The following is a 27,840-nucleotide window of genomic DNA, read 5'->3' as shown; positions in this document are numbered from 1 at the left end:
TCAGTTCTGGTTTGTTAAGCGCCAGCGTATGTGTGTTTTGGCCATGCTGCGAGCCCTTTTCATCTGCCCATATGTTGCTGTTCCTTCGCCTCCAGAGGGTGTGGGGAGAGGGCTCCATAATTATGCTTGAGGGTATTTTTGCCTTTTGTTTGAGATTTGTAGGGAGCTGGCAGGCAGGCATCTGTGTCAATGTAGGTCCATGGTCTGAGAAGCTGATGTTACGCATCTAAAAATATTCAAACCTTCACCATTTCTTCCTTAAAAACCAGCCCCTTGTCCCTGAACGTCAGCTGATCAGCCAATGTCTCTTTGTTACCTCTTGGGCAGCATAGTTTTGTAACAATGCAGTTTCTGTCTTTGCTTAACGGGAATATTCTCCCCCCATCCCACCCCCTACCCCGCTTAAAAAAAAAATGCTGGAAGAAAGCCACCATCTGCTGTTCTGTTTTTGTTTTTCCTCTTGCCCACACTCCTTTTTCCCCCCTTTCTTCAGTGGAGCTTAAAAAAAAAAATTACAACCAACTCTTGCCCGAAACCGCTGTCATTTTTTGCTGATTCTAAAAAAGATAGCTGAACTTGAGGAGATCTCAGATGCTGGGGTGGGAAGGAAATCTGTTTGGCGTTCCATTTCCTGTTCATCCTGCGCTGACTTTACTGGCTGGTTCTTAACTTCATTGGGAAAATACTATAGTCATCAATTGCCTGAACTTCTGCAGAAAGCTTGACTGCGAGAATGGTTGCAGGGCCAGTTCTGAAGAATGTGTCACCCACATTGTTCAGGGCTGATTCACACGACCTTGGAGGCACGTGGGGTGAAGGTATGTGGGCTGTGTTGCGTGGGCACATGTGATAGAGGCTGTGTCTTACTGTAGGGATAAGTAATTGTTGGCCTAAGGCAGCCTTCCCCACCCTGGTACCCGCCAGATGTTTTGGGCCACAACTCCCAGCACTCCCGACCATTGGGCATGCTGGTTGGGGATGATGGGAACTGAAGTCCAAAACATCTGGCAGGTGCTAGGCTGGGAAAGTCTGACCTAAGGAGACAGACTGGATTCCCAAGGCTTCCCATGTGTCCCTTCCCATGGCTCCCGATTCCATTATGGGCCCCTTTCACTGGCAAAGACCTCTTTAACTCCCTCCTTTCCAGTGCGGACATCACAAGAGCCATAGTTCTTCTCCCTTTATGCATCCTAGCTGTTCACTCTTGTTTGCAAGCTCAGTCCTCTCAAGATCCAAGCTCAGGAGAAGGGAGAGGTCCCCGTCACAGTAATCAGGGATGCTCGCCATGGCAAGCAAATTTGGGGTGCTTAATAATCAAGGGTGGGAGTTAAAGAGCCCTTTGCTGATGTCTCAGCTATACTGGAGTGAGTTGGTGGACAGAGCCAATACTCAGCTGAAAAGAAGATCCCAGTTCAAAATTAGTTGTCAATCAGGGCCTTAACCCCATTCCCATGGCTTAAAGCATCCTTCGGCAATCCAGTGCCCTCCAGGTGTGTTGGAATACAACTCCCATCATCCCCAGTTGCGGTCCAACACACCTGGGTGGCGCCAGGTTGCAGAAGTATTTTATACGTATGTGGACCTTTTTCTTTTCTTTTTCAAATTGTTGACCAACATAGTTGCATGGATGACACATTCAAATTCATATTCACACACATTGAGTACATGGGACTGTGCAGTACCATAAGTAGCCATTTTTATAACCAGAGTAAGCTCCCATTTCTACATCTCACAACCCCTTGGGAACCAGCACTACACAAATTCAAAGAGATCAATGGGGAGATTTTACATACAAGTAGTAGGTAAAGACATTTGTAAAACGTCTAACAGTAGTTATCCCTGGTCTGACTTCTGTGGGGAGTGCCTGGTAAAATCTGGAGTGAATTAAGAAGGACTGGGGACCTTTAAGGGTATCGCAGCTAAAATCCCAAGTTCTCACTGATCAGGTTGACTGCCCTGCTCAGAAAGTGTTATACAAAACAAACAGATCTGCTCGCTGGTACTGGCCAATCAGCTGCAGCTGGCCACAGCTCAATGTCGCTAATTTTCTCCTTCCCTACGAACAGTATTCAATAGCTGAATGTGCTTTGCTGTGAAAAGCTGAAGGTAGAGGGCCAACGGGGAGATGCATCAGTGCTATTCTGCCTAGCCAGCTGCTCTTACTTAAGCCTCTGAACTCGTTGATGATTGGCTTTTCATCTACCATCTTGAAAACAAGTCTAATTATTCCATTCTGAACAGAAAATATCACATGATGTGACATTATTTTAACTAAATATATGACATGAATTTTGCACATTTTGCATCCCTACTCAGGTTTCACTCAGGGCATGTGCCCCTATGGTTCTGTCTTAGGGTTGTATCCAATATTAGTATAACGTAAGTCTACTTCATGTCAATGGATCTACTCTAAGTAGGACTGACATTGGATACAACTAGTTACATTACTGGAACTGTAGCAACAGTTACCCAATGTATAGAACTGGCCCTCCACTTCTTGCTTGCACTGCCAATAAATGATGGCTTGGTGATTTATACTTTTAATACTTCCTTATTATATATTTAGATATTAATTCTAATGCCCATCATCTCCGATACCCATTCCAAGATAGCTGGGGAGTATGCTGCCCTTACCTTGCAGCATTTGCACAATTTTGCAGCAGTCCACAACCTCAAAATCGTTTCTAAGATGCCATTAGCAACTATTCCCCTCAGATAACCCAACAATATTAGTTTTTCATCAAAGGGAATAAAATAAAATATTCAGTCAGTCCTCCAGTTCAACTTACACACTGCTTTCAAAATGTGTTTGCCATCAAACACTCCCAAAACGTAGGCATAAAATCAGCATGTGTAGCATGCATAGCGTCATTAGCAAAGATTACATAGTAATTGGATTACATACACATTTCCGCTTATGGGAAGTTAAGTACCTCTGACACTGAAGTTTGACAAAGTTTTTTTTTGAGATGGAAGCTGATCAGATTTATCTAAACGTCATTCCAGATCTATCTCCATTCATGTCCTGGATACTATCTCCTATATCTTTCCCATTTTCCCCCATAGAATTACTTCATCTGTTGTCAGTAAATAATTCCCCCCTCCCCCAAATTTATCCATTTGTATTTTTGGCACATTGATGTTTCAAATTTAGATCTTAGTTTTAGCACCGATACTATACATTTTGGTAACTTTATGATGATTTCTATTGCACCTTTCATAGGTGAAGGTACCCTATAATGTTATCTCATTTACCGCCACCTGGTCTTGTGAGGTAGCAGAGAGTTGTTCCCGTTTTACACTAGGGAAATGACAGTGGAGATGTGTCGCAGGAGGCTGCCCAGTTAATCTATAGCCGGGTTAAGATTTGAACCCAGCTCAGTTCCAAAGTCATGCCAACATAGTCCAGCTCCCTCTAATGTGGGAGCCGTACTGGATGGCTTGCTTTGGTGCTCTCGATCCTTGCAATAGATATGGGCTGGGTACCCTGCCTGAGCACATGTGGCCACAACAACCGCTCCCTTTCCGTCTACACCGCTGAAAAGGACCTTTGTAGAAGTACCAGTGCCAGCTCCAGATTTTAGAGGGCGCTTGGACAAGGTACCTTCAATGGGCCCCCTCCTTCAGTGAGCCTACCTGAAGGTGACTGCCATTGTCACCAGCTGCTATTGCTCCTCCTTCTCATCGTTGCTGCCACCTACTTGCTTTACAGGCAAAGAGCCAGGGAACAAGCAGGCCGTGGCGTCCTCCTCCTACTCACCTTCACAGTTGTCTGGGCCAGAGCAAGAGACAAGTGAACAAGCAGGTCTCAATGGTGGAGAGCAGGAACAGGTCCTGAGGCTCTTCTCAGTAGGCCCCTTGCTGTGGTGTGGGCCCTCAGCAGGTGGCTGTTGATGCTGACTCTTGACAGGGTTCCTTCTTGCTTCCTGCTTCAAGCAGAGATGGGGGGGGGGGGGAAGGCTGGAGGAGCGCATGCAGGATTTTGCCAAAAAAGAAAATATCCCACAACATGAGGTCCACTTGAGAACAATGCAAGAGAATGATTAGCAGCCCAGGCATTGTTAACTAGGGACTTCAAGGAAGATCTTCAACTATTGTTTAAAGGCTACAGGATTCCCCCTTTGGGATGAGAGCACTGGAGATTTTACATTTGATCTATTTCTCCTAAGGGAAGGTGGAGAGGGAATGTAGCCAAGATCTATGAGGCTTAAGTACTTAACACAGGCTGTCAGTTCCTGGTGTCATATTGCAGACCAACCAAGGGTCCTACACTTAATCTGAGAGTTGCTGGCTGATTATCATTCCTGAACCAAAGCCAAGAAACACAGTTGCGTTTGCCCAAGTTATCTCCGCAAACTGAGAACTTTTTGTTGTTGTTGAGAGCCCATCCAGGTGCTTTCAGGTGCTGCGTCTGACATCCATTTCTTGCGGTGTCAAGACAGAAAGGCTCTTCAAGCTAAAAAGTTGGTATGCTTACCCAGAATGCCTTGCTCCTCCTCCGAGCTCCAAATACCACCCTATCCTATGAATTCAGGAAATAAATGATGGTGCCTTTCCATATCTGCGGTCTATGAACCACAGGAAGTTGGTTTAGACAGGAAACTCAAGTCATTGTGATGCGGCGAGATTTTTGTGTAGCTGATGACTCTTAAGCACGACAATGAGTTCACAGTAAAGCTCAGGCATCTCTAAGCATGGCCAGGTAAGGCGGTGCCCACACCAGCTGGGTGTCTGGCAGAGTCAGCTTTGTGGCTCACCTCTGTGTCATGTTCACCACCAGTGATCAAAGGGCCTGCTTCCTTAGAGAAAGGTTTCAGATGTGGAACTGCCCTTTAATAGGCCCCAAGATTGACAGAGACAAGGTAGCTGGTTATCTTGTAATGGAACATTAAAAACCAACCAACCCATGCTTTTCATTTTCTAGAAGCAATATATTTCAAACAAGGTATAACCAAATAAACACATATTAACAAGATACAAGTATTAACAATAGAATACACAAAGCTAGATTAGAAAAAGAATATATTTCTATTTCTATTCTATAATAGAAAAAAATGAAATCAGAAAATGGAAGATGTTTTTCCAAGACATGTTTCTGTTACCGGAACAGTTCCTGTTACATTCTGGAAATTAGTGTATGTTCAAGTCTTGTATGCTGCATTACCCCAAGCCCCTACACTTATATTTATTTACATGTACTTTCTGCACAATTCAGCGCATGTTTACTGAGAAATATGTTCAATTGATTTCAGTAGGACTTATTCACTGGCAAGTGGGCATAGGATTGCAGCCTTTGGGTAGTATCCGATACTGACTGCTACTGCACTCCCATTGTTTCTTTTGCGCCAGCAGGAGTAACCGCTGGTGCAACAGGGAGTGTGCAGTTCTAAAAGTAACCCTGGAAACAAGCAGAAATGCTCACTTCTGGGTTGGGACAGGTCAATGGAGCTGCCTTCTGGGAGCTCCGCTGACCTGCCCCATTCTTCCACTCATTTCTGGTTGCTTGTAGAAGCGCTGGCACATGGGCAAAATAGGATACTGCCCTGGATTTTGCAAACGTGTCGGTGTGAATCAATGAACACAGCCTTGATTGTAACTTGTTAACTTCTCACTCAGAGAGAGCTCCTGGGCCTTCCGCCGTGCACCAGGGATATTTGAAGGTGTGGGTTCTCCCATAATTGGTGCATCCGCACCTTCTGAGCCTCTCTTTGAAATCCAGCCCTTCAAAGCACAGGTGCAAAGCCAGAATCTGGCAACTCGACTTGCTTGGCCTCAAATAGAATGCCTGCTATCAGTTTTCAGACATTAGTAAATAGGAACGTAGACTGGGGAAGGCTCCTAAGAGTGGGGAATGGCTGTAGCTCAGTGGTCGAGCACCTGCTTTGTGCGTAGAAAGTCTGAGGTTCAATCCCTGGAATCTCCAGGTAGGGCTGGAAAAAATCTAGCCTAAAAGTCTGGAGAGCCATTGCTGCCAGTCAGTGCTGACAATACTTGGGCTAGATGGACTAGTGGCCTGAGTCAGTATAAATGAGTTTTCTATATTCCTACTGGATAAGGTACTACTTGGTCACATCGCGCCCTTAAAAACTACATAGTTCTAAACTCTAGCAGCCTTTCCAAACCTCGGATCCTCAGACATTGGACTACAACTCCCATAATCCCTGACCACTGGGCATGTTGGCTGGGGATGATGGGAGTTTTGGGGAACTGACTTTCAGAGAGAAAGGGAAGGAGGAGAGAGAAATCAGTCTGACTCCCTTGCATTTGACAACCTCTGACTTTTCTTGATAGGAAAGTGGCAACTTTGGATCTGATAGAGCAGCCTTTCCCAATGTGCGTTCCTCCAGATGTCTTGGACAACAAGTCCCATCACCCCTGACTGGTGGTTGTACTAACTGGGGACAATGGGAATTGTAGTCCAACAACATCTGGGCACCCTAAGTTGGGAAAATCTTCTCTAGAAACTGGTACACATTAAGAGCTCATGTATTTTCTCCTCCTGTTAGCTGACCTGAAGAAGGGCTCTCAATCGAGGCCTTGCTTCAAGATCCAGATCTGATGGGTTACCCCAAGATCAGTTCTGCTTTGTTCTGGCAGGATCAGCTTCTTGGAATCCTAAGGGAGTAGGGAAGGGGTTGGAAGAGAAATGGTTGATGTCATTGGATAGCTGGAGAAGAAGAGGGTTTCTTATTCCCTACTGGGTTAAGGGTCAGCTGCTTTTCCAGATGGAATGGATATGGTCTCTAGAGGTCCCAAACAGAGGAGGTAGACTTTGTTGTTGACTGTCAGGTCAGTAGCAGTTACCACAAGTGTGTGTCAAAGAACAAATGGTCCTTTTTTAGAGCTCATTTTCCTTTCTCTCTGCTAAGGGTTAATTAATTTTTGTGAACCGCCCAGAGAGCTTTGGCTATTGGGCAGTATAGAAATGAAATGAAATGAAATAAATGAGAGTCCTCACTGCCTTCCCATCCCTGCCAGGCTCCAACCAGGAATCTTGGAATTATTGTTCAGTCATGCCAAATAGGCATTTGGTAATTTAGGGATAATTTAAAAAATACTTAGCATTTATATCTAGAGTATTTTACATAGTGTCTCAGTAATCCTTATGATAGGCCACTAGTAGCTAAATGCCAGCGTTCCCCAACCTGGTGCTCTCCAGATGTTTTGGACTACAACTTCCATCATCCCCATCAGCCAGAATAACTGGAAGGCACCAGGTTGGGGAACTCTGCTATACAGTAGCAAACTCATTCTCCTAGTGCCAGATAGGGTGTCTGGATGCAAAAGAGGACAACGCTCCCTCCCGCACCTTTAAAGGTTGTGCAGAAGAGAAACTTCAGTGGATGTCACTGACTTGCCAAGTGACACCAGCTGAAATTCCTTCTTCTACACAACTATTAACTGTGTAAGGAGACCTGTCCTCTTTTGCACCATTCACAGACAAGAAGGAGGTGTTGGGGAAACCTCACGGTTTGCAGAAGTACATTTTTTTTTTTTTAAGGAAAAGAAGCTGGGGTGGGGGGGCAGGGGAGAGACACCAAAAATAGCCCAATGACAACTGAGCATACTGTTTAGGAGGGAGGGAAGGGGGAATGGAATAGAATATCCTGAAAAAGGGCATGGCTGGCTGACTGGCACCCTGATGGGAGCATTTGCAGCTCCCCCCCCTTTATCCTCCTCATATTACAGTTGATGGGCTGAGACTGAGAGGGTCTTCCCAAAGGCTATGTAGTCAGTTTGTGGTGAATACAAAATTTGAATTGGAGGACTTCCTAGTTCATAACTCAGTCTCTTAGAGCACAATCCTGTACAAGTCTACTGAAAAGTAATTGCCATTAAATTCAATGGGACTTAGTCCCAGGAAAGTGGGTATAGGATTGCACTATTATTATTGCAACAACATGCAAAGGGGTGGATTTTGAATGCTCTCAGAACTTGCTGCTGGGTTCCAAAAACTGCTTTTCTGTGTGGATATGATGAGTGGATGTGTTAATTCCTCACCTCCGGTTTTTTTACTCAAGATCTTAAAGCCACTGGATTTTCTGTCCAATGGGAGTTGTTGCTGGAACAGGATAATGTAGGTCCAAAGGAATGCATTTGTTTGGCTGTGTGAATTCCCCACCCCCCACCCCGCTTTGCATTCATGAGCTTCATGTACCTCAGTTTCTTCTTTCTGTGGTATGGGTTGCTGGCTGGAAAGGATTCAAAAGACTGTTCCGCCTCTGTTGGCCCCTTGGCTGCGCCCCATCAGCCTCTGGGCACCAGCCACCACTGGCTGCTATGCTTCATTAGCTCAGGAAGAGGCCAGAGCTCTGGTTCATTCCTGATCTTTCACTTGCCTCTGGTCAAATGTAGGAAGCTTGTTTTTGTAGGGCCCCAGTCCATCCTTCATCTGTCTCTATCAATAAGAATCCGGAAGGGGGTGGGTCAATGCAGCCTGTGTTGGCTGTTCAATAAAGTCCTTAATGGCACACATTCCGAATTATAAACAGCCTAAAGACCAGGCTGTTTATAATAACTATCACTTATCTACTATTTCCCTTCTCTTCAACTAGGAGGAATAAAACATGCTGGCATTAGAGGCATTTTATGTATTCATTAAAATATGTATGAATTGCCTTTCTTCCCAAAAGGGTCTCCATGGTGATATGCACCTTTAAAAGTAAAAGCAATAAAATTAAAAACAAAGCAAACCATCTTTAAAACATTTAAATAGTAAGACTATTTAAAACCCATCAAAAGCCAGCCTAAACATAACAGTCTTTATTGCCCACCTAAAGCTAGGCAAAGATGGGGCCAAACTGACCCCCTTAGGAAGGGTGTTCTAGAAGCAGGGTGCTGCAACAGAGAAGGCCCTGTTCTTTGTTCCTACCCACCTAATCTCACAGTGATGGGACATGTAACAGGGCCTCTGAAGATGACGGTAAATTATGGGCGAGTTCATACAGGATTGGGCATCTTGCAGATATCCTGGCTGGAAGGTTTTGGACTATAACTCCCATCAGCCCTTGTCAGCATAGCCAGTGGTGGAGGATGATGGGAGTTGCAGTCCAACTTTGCATCTAAGCTCTGCAGAAAACCAAGTAGCCTGAGCACTGCACTCTAGGAGAAGGCACTTAGGAGTACAACCGCCTTGGTCATCTCCCCATTACACAGATCAAATAGAGGTTCGATAGGATTGCTGGCTCTAGCAACTGGAAAATCCCCCGGGAGCATTCAGGAATCCTTCTGGATCCATTGGTCTCTACAAGCAGACCATTTTAATAGATCTCCCACCCCTGAAGAAATTCTGAGTCCCATCAAATCTAAACCCCCTAATTCTGGGGTCTCCAACGTGTTGCCCGTCAGCACTGATGTGCCCATGGGTACTTGTCTTGGTGACCACCGATACCGGTCTTGGTGCTTGCCAGGCTCCCAGCCTCTCCTGATTTTTTTTTATTTCTTAAGATTTTAAAAAATCAATTTGTTTTTTAAGCTGGGAGGCTGGCATGATGCAAAGGGAAGGGCTGCCCTCCAGCACCATCTTTCTTTGGGTTCAAAAGAGTGGTTTTGTATTTTGGAGCTCAGACCCCACTCTGCCTTGTACTTAGGTTCTTAGGCAAATTGCTTTTCTTTTGGTCTCACCAGTTTGCCTTCTGGGAAATTAGTGTTTTGTGATTGGCCATGCCCACCATGGCAGCCATTTTGTGAGAGTATCCACAACTCTCTCAAAATTCGAAATGTGCCCACTGACTCAAAATGCTGGAATTCCACGGGGTTAGAAACACCTTCAAGAATGGGATGGGGTAAGAGGGTAACAGGGGAGATAAGAACACTCAAAGGGATAAAACTAATGAACTCGGTCTCCTTTAGGACCAAATCATTCCTGGACCTATATTGTGCAAAAAATAAACAAAAACACTTACCATAGTCACTTTCCTCAGAAGATGTTATAAATGAAATTTTCTGGCAGCACCATCTTATGCATATGACTACTCAGAAGTAAGCCCCACTGACTCCTAGGTCAGTGTAGATTTACTCCTAGGTAACTGTGTTTAGGATTGCTTACCTTCTTTCTGAGTAGACATGTGGTGGATTGGGCTGTTGATGAGTTGATCTTTTCTGTGTCTCTGTGGGCTATTTTTAGCTTGGCGAAAGCCCTGCAGATTTTAGCTTTCTCTGCAGAGCTTCACATGGCATAAGTAGGTCTTCCAGATGTGCAGAACTTAGTAGAATTGTAAGGACATCATCATCATCACGAACAGCAACAACGCCCCAAAGTGTGTGTGTGTCGACATTGCAACTCCCGGTCTCCACCTCTTGGCTAACTCCTGTTCTCAAACTAGGCCGGTAGCCAAGAAATGTGTGGCAAGGGGTCCTAAGAATGCACTGCAGGGGGTGGGGGAGGCATCGAAAGTTAATGTGAAACAGCAGAAACCAAAATACAAGTACTCCAATATGTTTAAATCACAGTTAATTCATTAAATATTTGCAATACAATAAAATGTAATTTGAACAACATTAAAAAGCACCCACATGTTCAGCAGTCATCCCAACATCTTTGTATGCAATTGTCCAGAACAATAGAAACCAGGGGTGCTTCCAGACAAGGCTTTTAAATCCTTCTCACAATTTTACTGTGTGTGTGCATGTGTCCAGATGACAGCATAAACTAATTTTAATCCTCCCATGTTTCCCCACAGCTTCTTCCGTCTTTTTTCATACCACAGAAAATCTATTGTGGAAGGAAGGAACGGAATAGCAGCGCAAAGCCTTTGCAGGTGTGGATAGGAAAATGCACCCTTGAGGCACAGTGAAAGCAATTGTCCCTGGGGAAGGTGGAGGATGTGTTGGGCATGCCCCTCCTTTCCTATTGCTTGCTGTGCATTTGTATATTATTTATTCATTTTTAGTTCTTCCTAATTGATTAGAAAAAACCTCAGTGGCTTACAATAAAATAAGCCTTAACATCAAAGAGAAAATGTCAGCAAAGGTTAGAATCCCTAAATATACAATCTCTGACCCAGCCTGGGGCCTTCTGCAATCCATCGTAGAGTGGCGTTGTGTCCTTCTTTAAGGGGGACAGGCCTGTATTTGAAGGGCTGTCAGAGGACAGTTGTCTATTTGAAGGGCTGCCCTGTCCAAAAGTTGTTGAAAGATGTAGAACCATAAAGACAAGTGACTTGAGCTGCTAGACATGTCACCTGGTCACAGTCTTCCCCACTATGGTCAGATTATTTCTATTTAAACTGTAGTAATTATTTCTAAATCTGCATCTATATGTATAAATTAACGTATGCAAATGCTGTGCAAATCACTGTCCTCTTTTGTCCTCTTTTTTTTGGAGAGGCCTAAGTGGCCGTCCCTCTCCATGGTCCCTCCCTTCATCTTCAGCTCTTAAGGAATGGTTTTGTGAATTGGCCTCCTCTTTCCTGTCTGGCAACATAATGGGTTCGAACTCTACAAGTGGGACCTGTAACAAAATGTTGCAGTGTGGATTGTTCCTGTTCAGGGTTCCAGGCAGGTATGCTCTTTCCTAGGATACCCCACTCCATTCTCCCCCTGCCCTTTCCAGTTTTTCATTTTTTCCTGCCCACCAATAAGCATTCAGTGGCCACTAAGCATGTGCACTCCTCATTGGGCTGTTCTGATCTCCCACCCCCTCCTTAGGTTTTTTCCCCTTAAAGGTTTTTTGTACTTCTGCAAACCTCGGGGTTCACCCAAACCTGATGATGTCTCCCTCTTGTGCGTGGATGGCACCGTTTTGACTACCTACGAATCCACACTTGGAGAATGAGTTTGGTATTAGTATACAGAATGGATGAGGTCTCTAGTTGTCATCTCTTAATAGGTTCACTCTTGGTCAAGCAAAGCAAATGTTTCTGATACACAGTCTTTGGTACCTTACCTATTGGTGTGCTTCCAGATGAGGTGTTTATGGCACCATTGCCCTAATATTTATGGAATGGTAGGAGAGGTCCACACGTCATCCACTTCTTCTTGCAACCCTCCTGAATTTTCTCACTGGTTCTTCTGATAATCCATTAAGAAAGAAGACGGAATACCAGCACAACGCCTTTTGGTTGGTAGCACTAGGAGCCGTCTGTCTGGAAGCACCTGTAGACCATGGGTGAAAAACATAAGGCCTGGAGGCCTTATCACAGCCTTCCCCAACCTAGTGTCCTCCAGGATGTTTTGGACTACAACTCCCATCTTCCCCAGTCAGCACAGCCAGTGGCCAGGGATGATGGGAGTTCTCATCCAAAACATCTGGAGGGCACCAGGTTGGGGGAGGCTGCATTATCACATCCTTTATGGATGCCTAACTACAGTCTGCGTGCCACTCCTCTGGCATTGCACACTAATTATCCAACTATTTTCAGGGTGAAGGATGCAATCCCCTTGGTAGGGCGAAAGGGCTGACTCACCATCAGTGGTTGCTACTGCTTGCCACAACTTCATCCTCTCCTCCCCATCCCCGCTAAATTAGCAGCGCAGGTCAATGCTGGTTGGGAACAGGAGTGCTATAAATTATTAAGACCAGATGATATGCATGCCAGAGCTGCAAAGTGGGGGTGGGGAGAATTTTTTTTCTCCCTTTTAAAACTGTAGTATTTAATAGAGGTAGATCTTACGGTTTGGCACTGGCATTTTTTGTTTAAAATTATGTGTTTTGCCTCTGGGCATCTGCTACATGGGGATTTGGGCCTTTCCACCCATTTGAGTTTGAAGCCCCTGCCTTGGCCTGAGCTGCCTCCTCTGCTACCAGGATGAGGAGAGGCAGGGACGGAGGCTGATACTGCTGGCAGCTGCAGATCCAGGAGGGGCTTTGTTGGCAACTGGAGGAATGCCGTGTGGGCTCTCTGCCTTCTCGCGGCCATTCTCGTCACTTCTCATTCCTTCCTCACCAGAACAAAAGTGACTTTGTTGAAGCTCCATCCTCCGCCTTACATTTCGAAGGAGTCAGAGAGCAGTTGACTCAGAGTCTGCGGACTTCTTAATCTGGCAAGTAGCCGGCCTTGTGTAAGTGGAGCTGGCCCGCGATGAATCAGTGCTGGTTATGTGTTGTGTAGATGGTCCAATGGCATGCACGGACGTGGGAATGGTAGAAAGGAATACATGTGTGCACGTGAATGGTGTAAAAGGGGAGGGAGAGGAGCAAATTTGTGAATGGTGCAAGGAAACCATTGTGTGTGAATGGGGCCAGGGAAAGTTTGCATTGTACAAAGGGGTGTTTGTGTGGGGGGGTATGTATACATTTGTGTGTATGCACCAGTGTTTAGCCTCTAAACCCAGGGGTTGGATCCAGCTCTGTTGCTGTGCCCACAGAATGGATAGCGCTGGAGGAATGGGACATCTGTGTCCTCTCCTCCCTACTGCAGTCCCCTGAGTGCCCTCCAAGTCTGCTCCAGAGGGTTGGGGGTACCCCCAGAGGAGATCTGAAGGACATGTGGGGGGCTGCAGGGGAAGGAGAGGATGCAGAAGTCTTGTTCTGCCAGCAGTATCCATTCTGTGGCCACAACTACAAAGCTGGATCCAACCCAATGGGTGCCAAAACTTAAGCCTCATTGGAAAATAAGCTCTTGAAGCCATTCTCTTACATTCCAGCTACACAGTGAGTGAAAGGAACTCCACGTGTGCTCAGAGGCAATCTCATTTGCTCTTCTGCTTAGCCCTGGAACTGAAAACTGGTCCTGAGCCCTAGTGGTCCCTGGCTTGAACTGATCCTGAATGCGTATCTGTAATTAGGGCGAGGTAATATGATGGGAAAAGGCAGTAAGAACAGTGGAGCAGTCTGTTAGAAAGCAAAGTTGAACATATTTCCAGATGGGCATACTCTTTTCTCTATAGAACAAGCTCGAGGCTTGAAGGACAGTGTTTGTTAAACCCATTATAACATGATGTAACTTCTCCTTAATGTTTGATTTCGCTGTGTAATCGGAGACACTTCCCTTACCCACCCTCTGTGTAGCTGCATTATTTACAACACTCTTCTGGGGGTAGAGGCTAGTGCTGGCTGCTGACCTGCAGTATCTCTTGGTGCTCATTCGCCGCCAGCCGTCTCCACTTAGAGCCTCTGGATCAGCAAATGCTGCCTAGAACGAGGAGGCTGAGTCATTGTGCCTCCAGAGCCCATGTCTGTACTTTGCTTGGGGAAAGCTGAATTGTGGAACTCCCTGCCACAAGGAAATAGCTGTCGCAAAGAATGGAGCCATTTCCATGGAAGGATTAGATATCAATTGAAAATAATGTCAGTAATTGCCAGCAAGTTTGCCAAATTTAGGAGTCGGGTGTGTGTGTATGAAGGAGAAAAGATGCAAACCCTCTTGCTTCAGAGTTGAAGCCTGTCTTTGATTATTAAGGATTAAGGTGAGAGGTTTGCAGGGACAGATTGTTCTCTGCCTAGGGGCCTCTGGCACCCTTTGAAAGCATCTCATATATACTATCCCTCGCTGTTGGATGGAGGAAACCAAGCGGAATGGACTCCAGGGCATATTCCATCTGCCAGTTCCCATATGCATTGTTCAAGGGCTTTCCTGTTCTTCCCTTGCCTTTTGGTACAGGACAAGGGAAGCGGAGGCAGGGGGAAAGCCTGAATTAGAACTACCACATGATTGATTCATTTAACAAAAAGCAATGTGATGTTTAAACATTGTAATGGGGAAAGAAATATGGGAGAGTAGGTGGCTTTCGGAGTGGACCAGAGATAGTCTGGAAAGGGACTATGTTTGTGGGGCCTGGACTTGACCAACTGGACTGACTCAGCAGGGGAACGGTTAGGGCTGGACCTGGGGGTGCAGGGCCCGCCCAGGGCCAAGGCCCAGGGCCCCACAAAATGACCACCAGGAGGGTAGCATGCCTGCTATGGCATGCATTGAAACTCTTATATCAGGAAGTGGCACTGGAAGATTTGGCTCTGACATCAGTCCAGACTTGGTACTGACTGTGAGACATGAATTGCACCCAGAAGCCACAGTGCGGATTACTTGTGTTCATTGCACATGTAATCTTGACCCCGTGTGGGATTTAACTGTAATGCAGGACTGACTGAAAGCCTGTGAAGTCAGGTAAGGTCTTTGAGGCTGTCGGCCTGTTCAGCTGGACTGCAGAGGCCTGGAATAAAACCACGTATTCTGCAGCCACATTTCAAAGAGACAAATATATATGGTGGGTGATAGAAGAGGCTGAGGTTCCTGCTTTGGAGCAAGGTGATCATTTCAAGCAGTGCCACGTCCACTGAGTGCACACGCATAAAACTAATTGGCGCTGCGGACTGAGGTCTTATTTGCTCAGCTTGCTGCGTTCCCTTTGTGAATAACAGTGCCAAGATGCAGAGTCAGGCTGGAACTTCTGGCACCCACACTTGTCCAGGATTTCCCAGATTTAGCTGAAGCTCCCCTTTTCTCTGAGCTAAAATTGGAGACATGCTCACCTTACACTTGAAAAAGGTGACTTTATCTCCAATTTGAATGAGCAAGAGCATAGGAAGCTGCTTTATACCAAGTTAGTACATTGATCCATCGAGCTCAGTATTGCCTACTACACGTACTGACAGCAGCTGTCCGTCGTTTCAGACGGAAGTCCTTTCTCACTCTCCTATCTGGAGAGCAAACCTGGGATCTTCTGCAAGCAAACCCTGTGCTCCACCACCAAGCTGCAAATTACCTGTCCTAAGAGGAGCCTATCCTTTCTGCTTCTGTATGAGTTACAGTTCTGAGCCCAGAGCAGTGACTACTGCAGAGAGACAACAGGCAGGCTTCCCTGAGGAGTGGCGATTCTGCCACATCTCTGCATGGGGATCCCATCAGACCCGGCAGAATTACCCACAGTGGAAGCTGATTTAGAAGGAAGCAAGGCCAGAACCATGAATCATGCAGAGATGCAGCAGGTAGTCAACCTCTGGATCCTTTAATGACACACACAAGCCATCTTTGTGTGTATTTATACACACACCAGTTCTCTTGTAGCACACATTTTGTGAATTCCTGACCTAGATTGACCAGTTTGTATAAGGGGTAACAGATCAATGCACGGGAAGCCACACTTCTTGGTTGATAATTGGAATCTCTCAGCTACAGGAATATAGTGACAGCTGTGCACAAGGGGCAATGTAGAAAATGCAGTGGTTTTTTTTTTCTTTCCAGTACAGTGACAGCATCATGCCTACTCATCCCCCTCCCCGGAGCAGAAACCCAGCAAAATGTTCATGCAGTTTCAAACCAAGGTCCTGCTGTCTAGTGGGGGCGGGGGGGAGCCCTGCTTTAGCCTTTAGCTCTTCATGGTTTTATTACAGATATACAGAAGCTGTGCCTTGTATTAGTTTTTAGCAGGAGGGCCTAGAACAGTACTGTTCTGGTGGCTGAGGGCATATGCTGACCACCACATGTTCATGACAGTATTGCAATGAGTCATATTTAGTTTTATTTTTAGACTTATTTATTTTTTAAAATGTCCTGCAAATGAATGCTTCCTTGGCTAAGAGAGGGGATGTTGCGGCAGGCATGTTGTGCTGCTTTTATGGTCAAAGAGTGGCATGTTGTACTTTTTTTAAAAAAAGCAATAGTAAATAACTGTGGTTATTTCCTCCTCTTTCAAAAATAAATAAATAAATGGTTGGAAATCAAATGAACATCTGTTGCTCTCAGAGGAGGCTGGTGGCTCTGCTGTCAGTGAGACAGTGAGTCCGCTCTGGGTTTCAGTCAGAACTCTAAAGGAGCTATCCAAGGTGCTTCCACACCTTGGATAGCTCCTTTAGAGTTCACACCGAAACCCGAGTGGATTCACTGCCCCTCTGACATCGGAGCCACCAGCCTCCAGGGGTTGCTCTTCTTGTTGTTGTTTTTTACCTCTTTGAGTCTCTCAGTGCTGTACAGCTGTATATTAATGAGGATGCTTGAATGTTTTACTGTCAAGTGGTGGCTTTATAAAAACCTGGCCTGGCCAGAGCTTGTGTTTTTGACACAGCTCCTATAGGGCTGAAGGAGCCAAAGGTCTGGAAAGAATCAGCCCTCCCCACCCCCGGCCTTCAATATTCACTACACAGACTAATTCCATCCACTGTGCCTAACCTGAGGTACTAAGGTAAGGGGAAGCTTTCTAGATCACCAACCTATTCTGTGGCAAGGAGGAGTCATGTGTTGTCGAGCAGTGATTAAAGTTGGAGAAAGACAATAAGGGCCAACAATAATGCACATGGAGTTCTCTGTTTAATGTACATGTGCCTGTAACGTAGCAGCAGATTGAATGCTGCTACATATCTCATCACTGTCACCTTGTCCTTCATGCTGCAGCCTGTTCCCTGAGGCAGGCCCCCTCCGTCTCAGGGACTTGGCAGAAGCTGGAGGTGGCAACAGGCAGGATCAGCTCCAAGTCTGACTGGGCCCTCAGCAAAGGGCCCTCTGGTGGACCCCCTCCCACCTCAGTGAGACTTGGTGGTGGCTACAGTGGATCCTGCTGAAGTGGCAGGCAACAGCAGTGCTCTGAATCAGCGCTGGGTGACTAGGAGCCACCATTTAAGTTTTCTACAATGCTCTTGACATAGTGTCGCTCCAGGGCCTTGTGGGAAATTAAAATGGCGGTTCCCGGACACTTTTCAAATGAGGGGCCTGTGGTCCAAATCACGTACCATTGATGGGCCCTACCAGCTGTCTGAGGATGCCATGGGTTAAGACTGGGCCAGGCAAGAGAGGCAGATGAGTGAGCCACTTCTTTGCATACTCCCTCCTCTCCTTGGTCACAACACTCTGAGCTCCTTGTCTGCATCTCATCCCCTAATTTTTAAAAAAGAGCTGCAGATGGTTTGAGAGAGTATTGGCTTCTTATGGTGTGTCTGCATGCTTCCTTTGTCCTGCCCCCCCGGTGGTCAAACAACCCCCCTAAAAAAACAGCTTCCCAAGGACAAAGGTAGGATGGGGGTACACAACCTGAGCAAGCAGCAAGCCCTTCTTTTCGAACCACTTTGCATTCTCTAAGAAAACTATCTCCAGCCTACCACCATCTTAAAGATAACCCCTGATAATAAGGTCACAGGTTGGTCTCCCCAGCCGTTGCCAGTTAAAAGGATCTCAGCTGGATGCCTGGGGAAAAACTCTACCTGAGGCTTCAGGAGGGGGCACTTCTGGTCAGAGTACACCAGACTTCCACAACCCAGTGTCCCTTAAGATGTGTTGGATTACATCTCCCAGCATCCTCCAGCCAGCCATGCTGGGAGTTGTAGTCCAACACATCTGCAGGCCACCAGGTTGGGGAAGGCTGGAGTACACATTGCTGGGCTAAATGGACCAATTGTCTGACTCAGAATAAGGCAGCTTCCTATGACATTCCTCATTTTGGTTATTGTTTTTGCTGAGATCCGGCCATCCTGTAGCCATCTTACTGACCAAACTGGTTCAGACCAGAGCTGAGGATGATGTGAGGACACAAATAAACAGGAAAGATGGGAAAGGATGGAAGATTCTCCTTTCCCATGGTGCTATCTCTAGAGACTGGCACTTCCCCTTGAAAGGGAAGACAGAAGTAAGAATCCTAGGGTGTCCGGGCTGGCTGCATTAGATTAGAGGGTAGGAACTCCTGTGCCTTAACTGTTGCTTAGAAGAGGGGGATTTGGGTAGGTGCAGCATTTCTTCTCTCTTGTAGCACGACAACCTGTAACTGCTGGAACATTTTTTTTCTTTTTACACTTCTCTTAAACATACAGGTTTCTAATGTATCTGATCACTCTGTATAAGCCAGGGATGAGAAATTTGTGGTCCTCCCCATGTTTCTGGACTGCAACTCCCACAATCCCTTGCTATGATCTATGCTGACTAAGGCTGATGGAGTTGCATTCCAAGAACATCTGAAGGGCCACGCATCTCCCAGACCTGGTAAAAGCCATAGTACTGAGTACATAGTACTGAGTACATAGTACATTGGACTTCAAGAGCTGCATCACACCCCACAAACTAAAGCGTGTTGCCCCAAGCACCATGTCTGTCTTTGGGAGAGAGGAAAAGAGAAAGGAGAGTAAAGGAGAAAGACAGAGAAGGAGAAAGAGAGATAAGGGGAAGTGTAGATATAGGCTATAAGATGAAACATTAAGGATGCAATCCTATGCATGTTTGGACAGGCTTACAACTGGGGCATGCTGGGAGTTGTAGACCTTAAGGCTGCAATCCTATACACATTTACTGGGAGCAAGTCTCATGGAACTCAATGGGACATGTCTGAGTAGACATGTGTAGAGGACATGCATTGTAAAAGAGGATTCTATGTTGCAGTATGGAGGTAAAGGTGGGTCCTTGCCTGAAGTGGTTGAAGGTCACTGACCAAGTACCATGTTTTATTCCTGGACATTACATATTTTGATTAAAATTCTGGACATTAGACAAGTCAGTAAATTCTTGGGCTGTCCAGACCAGACCCGTCTTGAGAGTCTGGCAGCCCTACCCATCACCCAGTCAGCACATCGCTGAATGTAAATTGTAACCAATATGCTCCTCGGCCATCTGGTGTCTTCCTCTTTCTCTCAGAAAAGGAAGTCCTTTCACACATTCCAGTGGGTATTGTGGAGAACCTGTCTGAGAATGCCACCCGCACTACCTGTCCCACTGCTTCTCTCCTCAGAGCTCCATGAACCTGCCTCCCGACAAGGCCCGTCTCCTGCGCCAATATGACAACGAGAAGAAATGGGACCTCATTTGTGACCAGGTAAGGAAGGGGCTGACATGGGGGAGAGATCCCTCTCTCTTGTCATGAAAGCAACAAATCCTGTCATAGCCTATAGGCCTGGGACTCAGGCAAGGCTGCGGCCAGAAACAACACCATGTTCCCTTGTTCTACAGTTTCTTGACTTCCTTTAAAAGAGCAGGCCACATCCCCTTATCATAATGCATTGTTTATACTTGGCTGCTGAATTCTTTGGCATTATGGGAATGGTATCTCTGTTACCATGAAACTTGACTGTCTGACCCATATGTGGGTCGGTTACTGGCTCTCTGTGGAAAATAAGTTATTTAATTTGAGTTTTAGATACAACTTTTTTAAAACTCTAGAGGATTCTGGTTTACTCATCAAAGTGGTAATCGGAATGGCAGTCACACTATTGCCAGGATGTAGAAGTTCAGGCCTGGGGTCCCAATCCAGCCTGCCGAGGTTCCCCAGATGATCACACCCCTTTCTCCCAGCCACCAATCATTTGGTAGTTTCCTGGCTGTTGTGCAGTTTTTCCCCATTCTACAAGATTGAAATGCCTCTCGGAAAGCTTAGTTACTGGCAGTAAGCTAAAATATGCTGGTATTTTTGGCCCCATCCTTTTTGCCTTCATCCCACCCACCACTGGAATGCAGCCTCCAAGAGCTTCTCCAAAATGGAATTCGGCCTTCGGTCTGAAAAAGGTTCAACACCCCTGCTCTACTGATATTCCAGAAGGTACAGTGGGGGTGTATTAGGGCAGGTACAACCCTAGGAAGAGATATGACACAGGTCTGGCATCACTATGCAGCAGCCTTGGGGAGCTGATGGAGCCCCAGCAGGGCTCACTGCTGATGCGTGCCCTGCCCTACCTTTAAAATAAAGGCTGGGTTCAGGAGCTGCCATTTAAATTTCCCAAATACTCCAGAGAAGCGCTATGTCACGGATATGGTGGAAAATTAAAATGATGGTTGGTTCCTGAAACCAGCTGATTGGAACATGGCTGCTGGATGCCACTACCACCAGGCAGAGTTCTGACAGAAGCATGCAACTACCCATATTACACTGTGATACTGTTTGTTTGTGTATTTATTTATTTTTGTACCCTGCCTTTCTACCAAGAAAAATGGCACACAGGATGGCTTACAATCATAAATAAAATGTGATTAAAACAATAATAAAACAAATGCATTAAAACACAATTAGGGCACAGTCCTATGGAGATAGTCGGCCACCTCTGAACTCGGAGGCGGCCAACTATCCAATGCAGGGTGGGTGGAGTGCGGAGGGGTGTTCCGGCCGCCCTGCATTTGTGGCTAGGCGGTCGATTTCGGCTGTCTAACAGGGGCGCCTTGGAGCAGGGGAGGGGGAGGCCAGGAGGTGCATAGGAAGCTTCGTACCAGTGCTTCCGTGGTCCCCTCCCTGCCCCTAGGAACTCCTCCTTTTTGGCCGCTCTGCGCTGCTCTTATGAGCACAGAGCTGGGGATGAACTGCACCTCCTACGAGGTGGTGGGGGAAGGGCCGGGAGTTGGATTTCTGGGAACCGAACTCAGAGCACTAGCTCCGAGCTCGTTTCCCATGCACCAAAAAATCCTATGGCTGTCTAGATGCTGTCTAGCAGCCAGAGGATTGCGCCCTTAAAAACACAACAATAACAGAATAAAAACAACATCCAACCCAACAGACCCAGTTCAATGTCAAAGGCCTGCTTGAATAAAAATGTATTTGCTTACTGTTCCTCCACACCTAGTCAAGAAACACAGAAAATATAGTCAAAGATGATTTTGCTCTTTCCCTAGTAACTAAGGTTGCCAGCTTTTTATCAGTCACTGCTCCTGTACCATAAACAGGAGCTTGATCTGAAGATATTAGTAGGTGCTCCTGCTTATCTCCCTGCTGTGAGAAGCTTCATCTAGATATTCCTGTGAATCAAGGTGCTGTTAAAGGCAGAGGAGCAGTCCATACCAATTTCCCCCCAATGTCAGCTGGCAAATGCTATTAGGAACTGTCTGTGCCTCTCTAGAAAGGCTGTCTCATACATGGAGAAGGGGTTGCGGTGGCTTAGTGGTTAAGACACTGAACTGCAGACTGGAAGGTCGGCAGGTCAGCAGTTCGAGACCGGAGTGCTGCATGACAGAGTGAGCTCCCGTCTTCAGTCCCAGCTCCTGCCAACCTAGCAGTTCGAAAGCAAGAAATTGCAAGCACCGCACCCTAGAGTCGGACACGGCTGGCTGGGGACACCTTTACCTTTTTTACATGGAGAGCCCTCATCCTAAAGTAATCGCAGCCCTTTTGTAGCTATTAATTAGGTGCCCATGTTTCATGACAATGTCTGGGGATTGTGGAATATTCTTTTTCTCCCTCCATGGGTACCCAGGCAAAAATACATGGGTTTAGGCATGGGGAGAAAATGGGGCAGGGGGATAACATCCTGATCCTATGTGTATTTGCTTAGAAGTAAGTCCCTCTGTCTGATGGGGCTTGCTCCCAAGTAAGTGTGCCTAAAACTGCAGTCTTAAAATGAAAGCCACAAACCTTTCTTGCATTTGAGCGGGGGCGGGGGGACGGCCATGGAAGAGCCAGAGCAGAATGTATCTGGGTGGAGTAAAAACTGGAAATGGGTTTCCTTTCAAGCTTATTAGAGATACAGACATAAAGGAGCATCTGGTATTCAGCTTTCTAGGAAGAGCAAGTCACTGGGCAGACTTGCCTTTAGTGCAAGTCAGGGCTCACACCCACACACACGCACCACTTATTATGTCAGGGTAGGCAACCCGATGCCCACCAGATGTTTTGGACTACAACTCCCATACTCCCTGATCCTTGGCCATGCTGGCTGGGGCTGATGAGAGTTGTAGTCCAATCATCTGAAAGACACCATGCCTGTTAATAAATCAGTAACGTGGAACTTTAAACTGCAGTGATCCAGGCCAGGCTTGGCTCACTGTGCTTTCACAATCATTCTCTTCCTCCACCCTTTCTTTCTTCTTTTCCCTTAACATGGAATAGGAAAGATTTCAGGTGAAGAACCCGCCTCACACATACATCCAGAAATTGAAGAGCTTCCTTGACCCAGGAGTTACGCGGAAGGTAAGGTCTTCAGAGTCGTATCTTTTGATGTATAGATAGTACACTTCAAATATTTCATGGAGTTCGAAAGGTGGCTACCAAAGAACAAGCAGTCGCCCCACCTCCCATTCCAAGAATAATGTATTAGAGTGCATTCCTATGCAAGCTTAGACAGAAAAAAGGCCTACAACTCCCAGCATGCCCCAGCCAGCATAGTCGAAGGCCTTTTTTTCTGTCTAAACTTGCATAGGATTGTGCCTTTAGCTCACAATATGGGAGTAATTTCCTCCAGGACCAAGCAGGATATACTCTGATGCAGGGTTGCCACAAATCAAGACTGAAGGAGGGCCACCCTAATGTGCATTGCAGAATAAATCCAGCTCCTGGTGGTGCAGCTAGGGCTGGATCTTCCAAGATGCTGAACCCCACAGCCCAGAACTGTCCCAGATTACCACCCAGAGAGCGGCAGGTGATGAGGGCGGCAGAAACAAGCTGCATCTTATTTCTGTAATCATGATGGTGCTATGATTTTAAGTGAGTTTAAAATGCTGAACTGCGTGGGCTCTGAGTCCTTACAAAAAAAAAAATCCAGGTTGGCAAACAGTTTTGCTGAACTTATCTGGAATGTAGAAGCAGTTGTAAAGCATGGAATGGTGGTTCAGGGGTGAAGAGAAATCTTAGCTGTATGCTCCACAGCTGATATTCATGGCTGTCTAAAGGGAGGGCCCATAAACCCATTAAGGGCGCAATCCTATGCATGTTTAAGACAGAAGAAAATCCTACAACTCCCAGCATTGCCTAGCCAGCAGGGGCATAGGATTGCGCCCTAAGTCCAGGATCTAAACTTGCCTGGTTGCACCACTGCCTGCTCCCCATGACTTGGGGTTGTTTTGCCTCTAGCCAATTGGGTAGAAGAGCAGGGAGCAGCTCAGCAGCACTGGAGAAACAGGCCGCAGAGTAGGGTTGACTCTGGGTCACGATCCAGGAGGGGGTCAGGCCACAAAAAATCAGGTTTCAGGGTCCATGGAAGAGCTGGTTGTCAGTCCAGTGGGGCCAGAGACAAGTAGCATGATCCAGGGCAGGCAAGGAGGTCAAGTTCCAGAAGCAGAAGCCAAACATCAGAAAGGCCAGAGGCGAGGAACATCGTCCAGGACAGGCAGGAGATCAAGTTCTAGGAGGCAGGCAATCAGGTACAGAGAGCCAGGAACTTAGCCAAGTCAGATCCTCTCCAGCAGGAGGAACAAAGATTTATAGGACCTGGTGGACTGTGGTGTAATGGTATATTTTGCAGCGTGGGAGCTCATTATGACAGCCCCCATAGCTGAATCCGGAGCCACGCCGCCAAGGAGGGTCCAAAAATGCATGCAGCTGTGTTGAACACATCAAAGGAAAGAAGAAATAATCTTGATTATTGTCCTCATTCTCTGACTTCCTCTTCGGTAATCTGTCACACACAATAGTAAAACTTGAAAGCCACATTATCACTTGCCAGAGGGCCCCTCAATGCATTCCCATTGCTCCGACAGAGGACATCACCATTCCTGCTCCGAAAAAAAAAGTCTTGGAGCAAGGCCTGGAGCTGTGCTCCCCATGTTCCTCTCTACTCCATCACTGCTGGCAGAGAGAGACTGGTCCTTGGAGGTCAGTGGACTGACTACTCAGTCAGGTAGCAGGGCTGGTACTGCTGTCTAGACAGTGCCCTGGAAGCACAGAGCTCAGTCTACAAGGCTTGTGGTAGAGTTGGGGTTCAGGTGGCCCAGGAGGTAAGGCGCTGGAGCCTGGTTGCTGGGAGTCCCCCAGCACCTTTCGGTCTATGCCATAGTCAGCCTCACAGGCCCTCCAGCTCCTATCCTGGTGTGCCACAAACTCCACTTGTTGCAGTGTTGCAGACTGGCTACCTCTGTTCTATTAGCTTTGTCGGAATGTAGAAATACAACAGATGAGATGTTTCTTAAGATGATCATAGAAGGGGTGACCATCGGAGTAGTCATGCGTTCTTCCGCTGCCATTAGACCCTCCTCTACCACAGTCCCACTACCAGTTTCTCTCTTGTCTTTCCAGCATAGATACTATAAGCTCTCTGGGCAGGGCCACATTGTGTCTTTGCTTTTACACCATTAGCAGGAGATGGATGTTAAGTAACAACTTAATTTCTCCTCCCCAATAGTGGTTGGGGAGGAGAAGGGGAACAAGAGGGAAAAAGGAGTGTCAGAAAAGTGCTAAATAGGATGAAACAGTGAGTCTGGATTTATTGTAGAATTTTGGCCAGCAGGGAAAGAAGAAAAAAAGTAACAGGAATAATGAGAAGCCCATGTGGTCTGGACTGAGCCCCTGGACTGCCAGTTGCCAACTATGAACCTCTGTTGGCAGAGCAAGGGTGCTTCTATGCTCTGTACAGCATTTCATCCACATTCTTCACAAAATCAATCTGGAAGGGTAGCAGTAATATTATTCTTACAAACAATAATGGAAATAGGGGAATTTTTAAAAACAGAATGAAGAAAGGTAAGGAAGAAAATACTGATGCATTTATCCTGATGGTCAGTCCAACCCCTGATTATTCAGATTTGGTTGTAGAGAAGAAAGGGTTGTATCCTGTCAGTAAAGTGTGGCCATCATGCTTACAGAAGTTCCGTCGGAGGGTGCAGGAATCCACCAAAGTGCTGAGGGAGCTGGAGATCTCTTTAAGAACCAACCACATTGGGTAAGTCATTGCTGGCCAACCTTTTTGGCAAGTGTGCCACATGCCATGGTCAAGTCTGAGACAGTGCCACTCTAGTCTGCACTGCATTATATGTACTGCTGTCCAAGACTTGGGCTGGTTTTGCCTTTAGCTTGCTAAATTGGGGAGCAGGCTGTAGCACAGCACTGGAGAGGCAGGTGGGCTTGTAGGCCTTACTCTGTGCTATAGTCCAGTCCGCAAGCCCCCATGCTCATGGTCAGATGTGTCACTGTCAGTTGTGGCACCCATACTGAAGGGGGGCCATTTTGTTTTTGCTCCCAAATGGGCAAAGTCCACCGTAGGTGATGATGGGGAATTGACAGCAGGCTGAGAAGAAAAGAAAGGAAAGAATGGGCACTTGCCAAGCAAGATACTCAAAAGTAAAGGAAATGACATAAAAGATATATGTAGTATATGTACATGTATTGATAAAACAGCCTACAACTACAATCACTCTCTGTATAATTTACAAACCTTGACAGGAGGCTGTTCCAACCTCCTTAACCAGGTGCCCTCCAGATGTTTTGGATTACAGCTCCCATTATCCCTGACTATCGATTATACTAGCTGGGGCTGATGGGAGTTGTAGTTCAAAACATCTGGAGGACACCAGGTAGGGGAAGCCAACATGAATATGCAATTTCAACAACCTAAGGAGAGGGAAGCAGTAAATGTTCCATAAATTATATTGCTGCTAGATTAGAGATAGACTAGACTAGATTAGATTGAGATGAAAATTCCTTACTGGAGCGATAAAAATGATGGGGAATCTGTACACAAATTCTGTAACCTTGACCTGAATCTCTTTAGAAGGCAATGCAATCCTTATCAAGAGTACAGAGTTTGTGTAAAGATTCACCAGCATTTTAAGTGCCTCAACAGCTGATTTTCATCAGAACTGCAGGACTATCACCTAACTGGGAAGACAACACTGGGCTGTTAAGATGTTTGTTGAGCATTGCATGCTCATGATTAAGTGTTTTGTTCGAAATGGGTTAATGGTTAATGGGCTGGCCTCCTGTTGAGCTTTTGAAATTGTACAGAGTGTGATTATAATCTGTTTTGTACCTCATCGATTCATGTATATATAAATATGTGTTTAATTTATCCACATCTTGAGGCTGCTTCCTTTTATTTAGTGCCCAGAAAAGAGAGACCACTGAGCAGAGAAGGATTGCAGGGAGTTGGCAACAAACCCCCTCTTCTTCATTCTGAAGCCAAAGGGGTGAGCAACCAGCTATAGGAGGGGCTCAGTGATTTGCCTTCTGCAGGATTCCCAGGAACCTGCTTCCTCATTCTTGGTTTTCACTAACATCTCCTCATGCAAATGGTGATCTGAGGATAGCTCAGGATTCTTCTTGCCCTAATGCTGTCATCATATTCTGCTGGCATTACATAGACATGTGTCATTGGCAATTTCTTTTTTTTCTTTTTTTTTTTGCCCAGAGGCATTTTTGAAATGCCATCAGGAAAGGCCATGTTGGAGGCGGATTGACATTAGGCGAGAAATAGTCAGATGTAGAGATTGCAGCCTGAGATATAAATGGCATATAGGCATGATCCAGCCAAAATTAAGCATTTTTGAGTCCCATTCATTTCAATGGGAAAGTTAAGTACATGCTTAAATCTCTCCCTTTTTAAGACAATGGGACTTAAAGGGACTTCAGTGGGGACTTCCTCTGCATGCTTAAACAGAAAAATGTCCTACAACTCCCAGCATTCCCCAGCCAGCATGGCTGGCAGGGGAATGCTGGGAGTTGTAGGTCTTTTTTGTCTAAACCTGACAAGCATTGTGCCCTAAAGTGCTTAATTTTGAATGGATCGTGCCATGTGTATTGTGGGGAGGAGCTTTCCATAGAGAGTGAATGGCTTAATAAAGTGACAGAGGAAAGGGAAGTTTCTCCACTTGATCTGGTTCGCCTGTTTTTTTCTTTGCTTTCTTTTCTCGGTAGCAAATTATTCTTGTGAATAAACTTATTTCTGCTTAGTTTTGGTGAAATGATGATGATAATGAGGATAACAACCTAGGGGCCTGAGGTGTCCGATTGTCTCTACAGTACAAGAGTAGATACTCCCAAGACATTATGACCTTCGGGGGGAGGCCCAGTTGTCTGTGTTGCAGCCTATGGATTTCTGTTTGGCAACGACACGGAGATGGACCTTCTCTGCAGTGGTGCCCAGCTTGTGACATGATCTCCCCTCTGGAGTATGTCAGGTCCCAACACTGGCGTGTTTTAGGCATTTATTGAAAACCAGGGCCGGCATCAGGGTAGGAATACTTGGGCACCTGCCCAGGGCCCACACCCCAGCAGGCACCCACTGTCAAGAGCCCCCTGGAGTTGCCCCTTCTCTTCACCATGGCAAGCTGCTTGCTCACCAGCATCTCGCTCTGGCCCCGG

General features: G+C 46.2%; 1 protein-coding gene across 18 annotated transcripts in view; it reads left to right on the top strand.

Moving 5' to 3' along the window:
• Positions 1–27,840, top strand: part of FMNL3 (formin like 3) — a 123,426-nt gene that overhangs the window by 41,175 nt on the left and 54,411 nt on the right. For 17 of the 18 annotated variants that reach the window (XM_084836951.1, XM_084836941.1, XM_084836939.1 and 14 more), the window contains 3 exons: positions 19,585–19,668; positions 22,660–22,740; positions 25,347–25,423. In XM_084836951.1, the coding sequence (XP_084693077.1) occupies positions 19,585–19,668; positions 22,660–22,740; positions 25,347–25,423 (242 nt within the window). Of the gene's footprint in view, positions 1–12,916; positions 12,985–19,584; positions 19,669–22,659; positions 22,741–25,346; positions 25,424–27,840 lie in introns of those variants that run through there. The other variant, XM_084836952.1, reaches the window with a different exon arrangement.

The sequence above is a fragment of the Heloderma suspectum genome, chromosome 2 (genome assembly GCF_057233095.1).
Source record: "Heloderma suspectum isolate Gila_16-S chromosome 2, 16-S_ref, whole genome shotgun sequence".
Taxonomy (NCBI): domain Eukaryota; kingdom Metazoa; phylum Chordata; class Lepidosauria; order Squamata; family Helodermatidae; genus Heloderma; species Heloderma suspectum.
The sequence above is the reverse complement of the archived record's forward strand: the minus strand, read 5'-3'. Positions and strand labels throughout refer to the sequence as shown.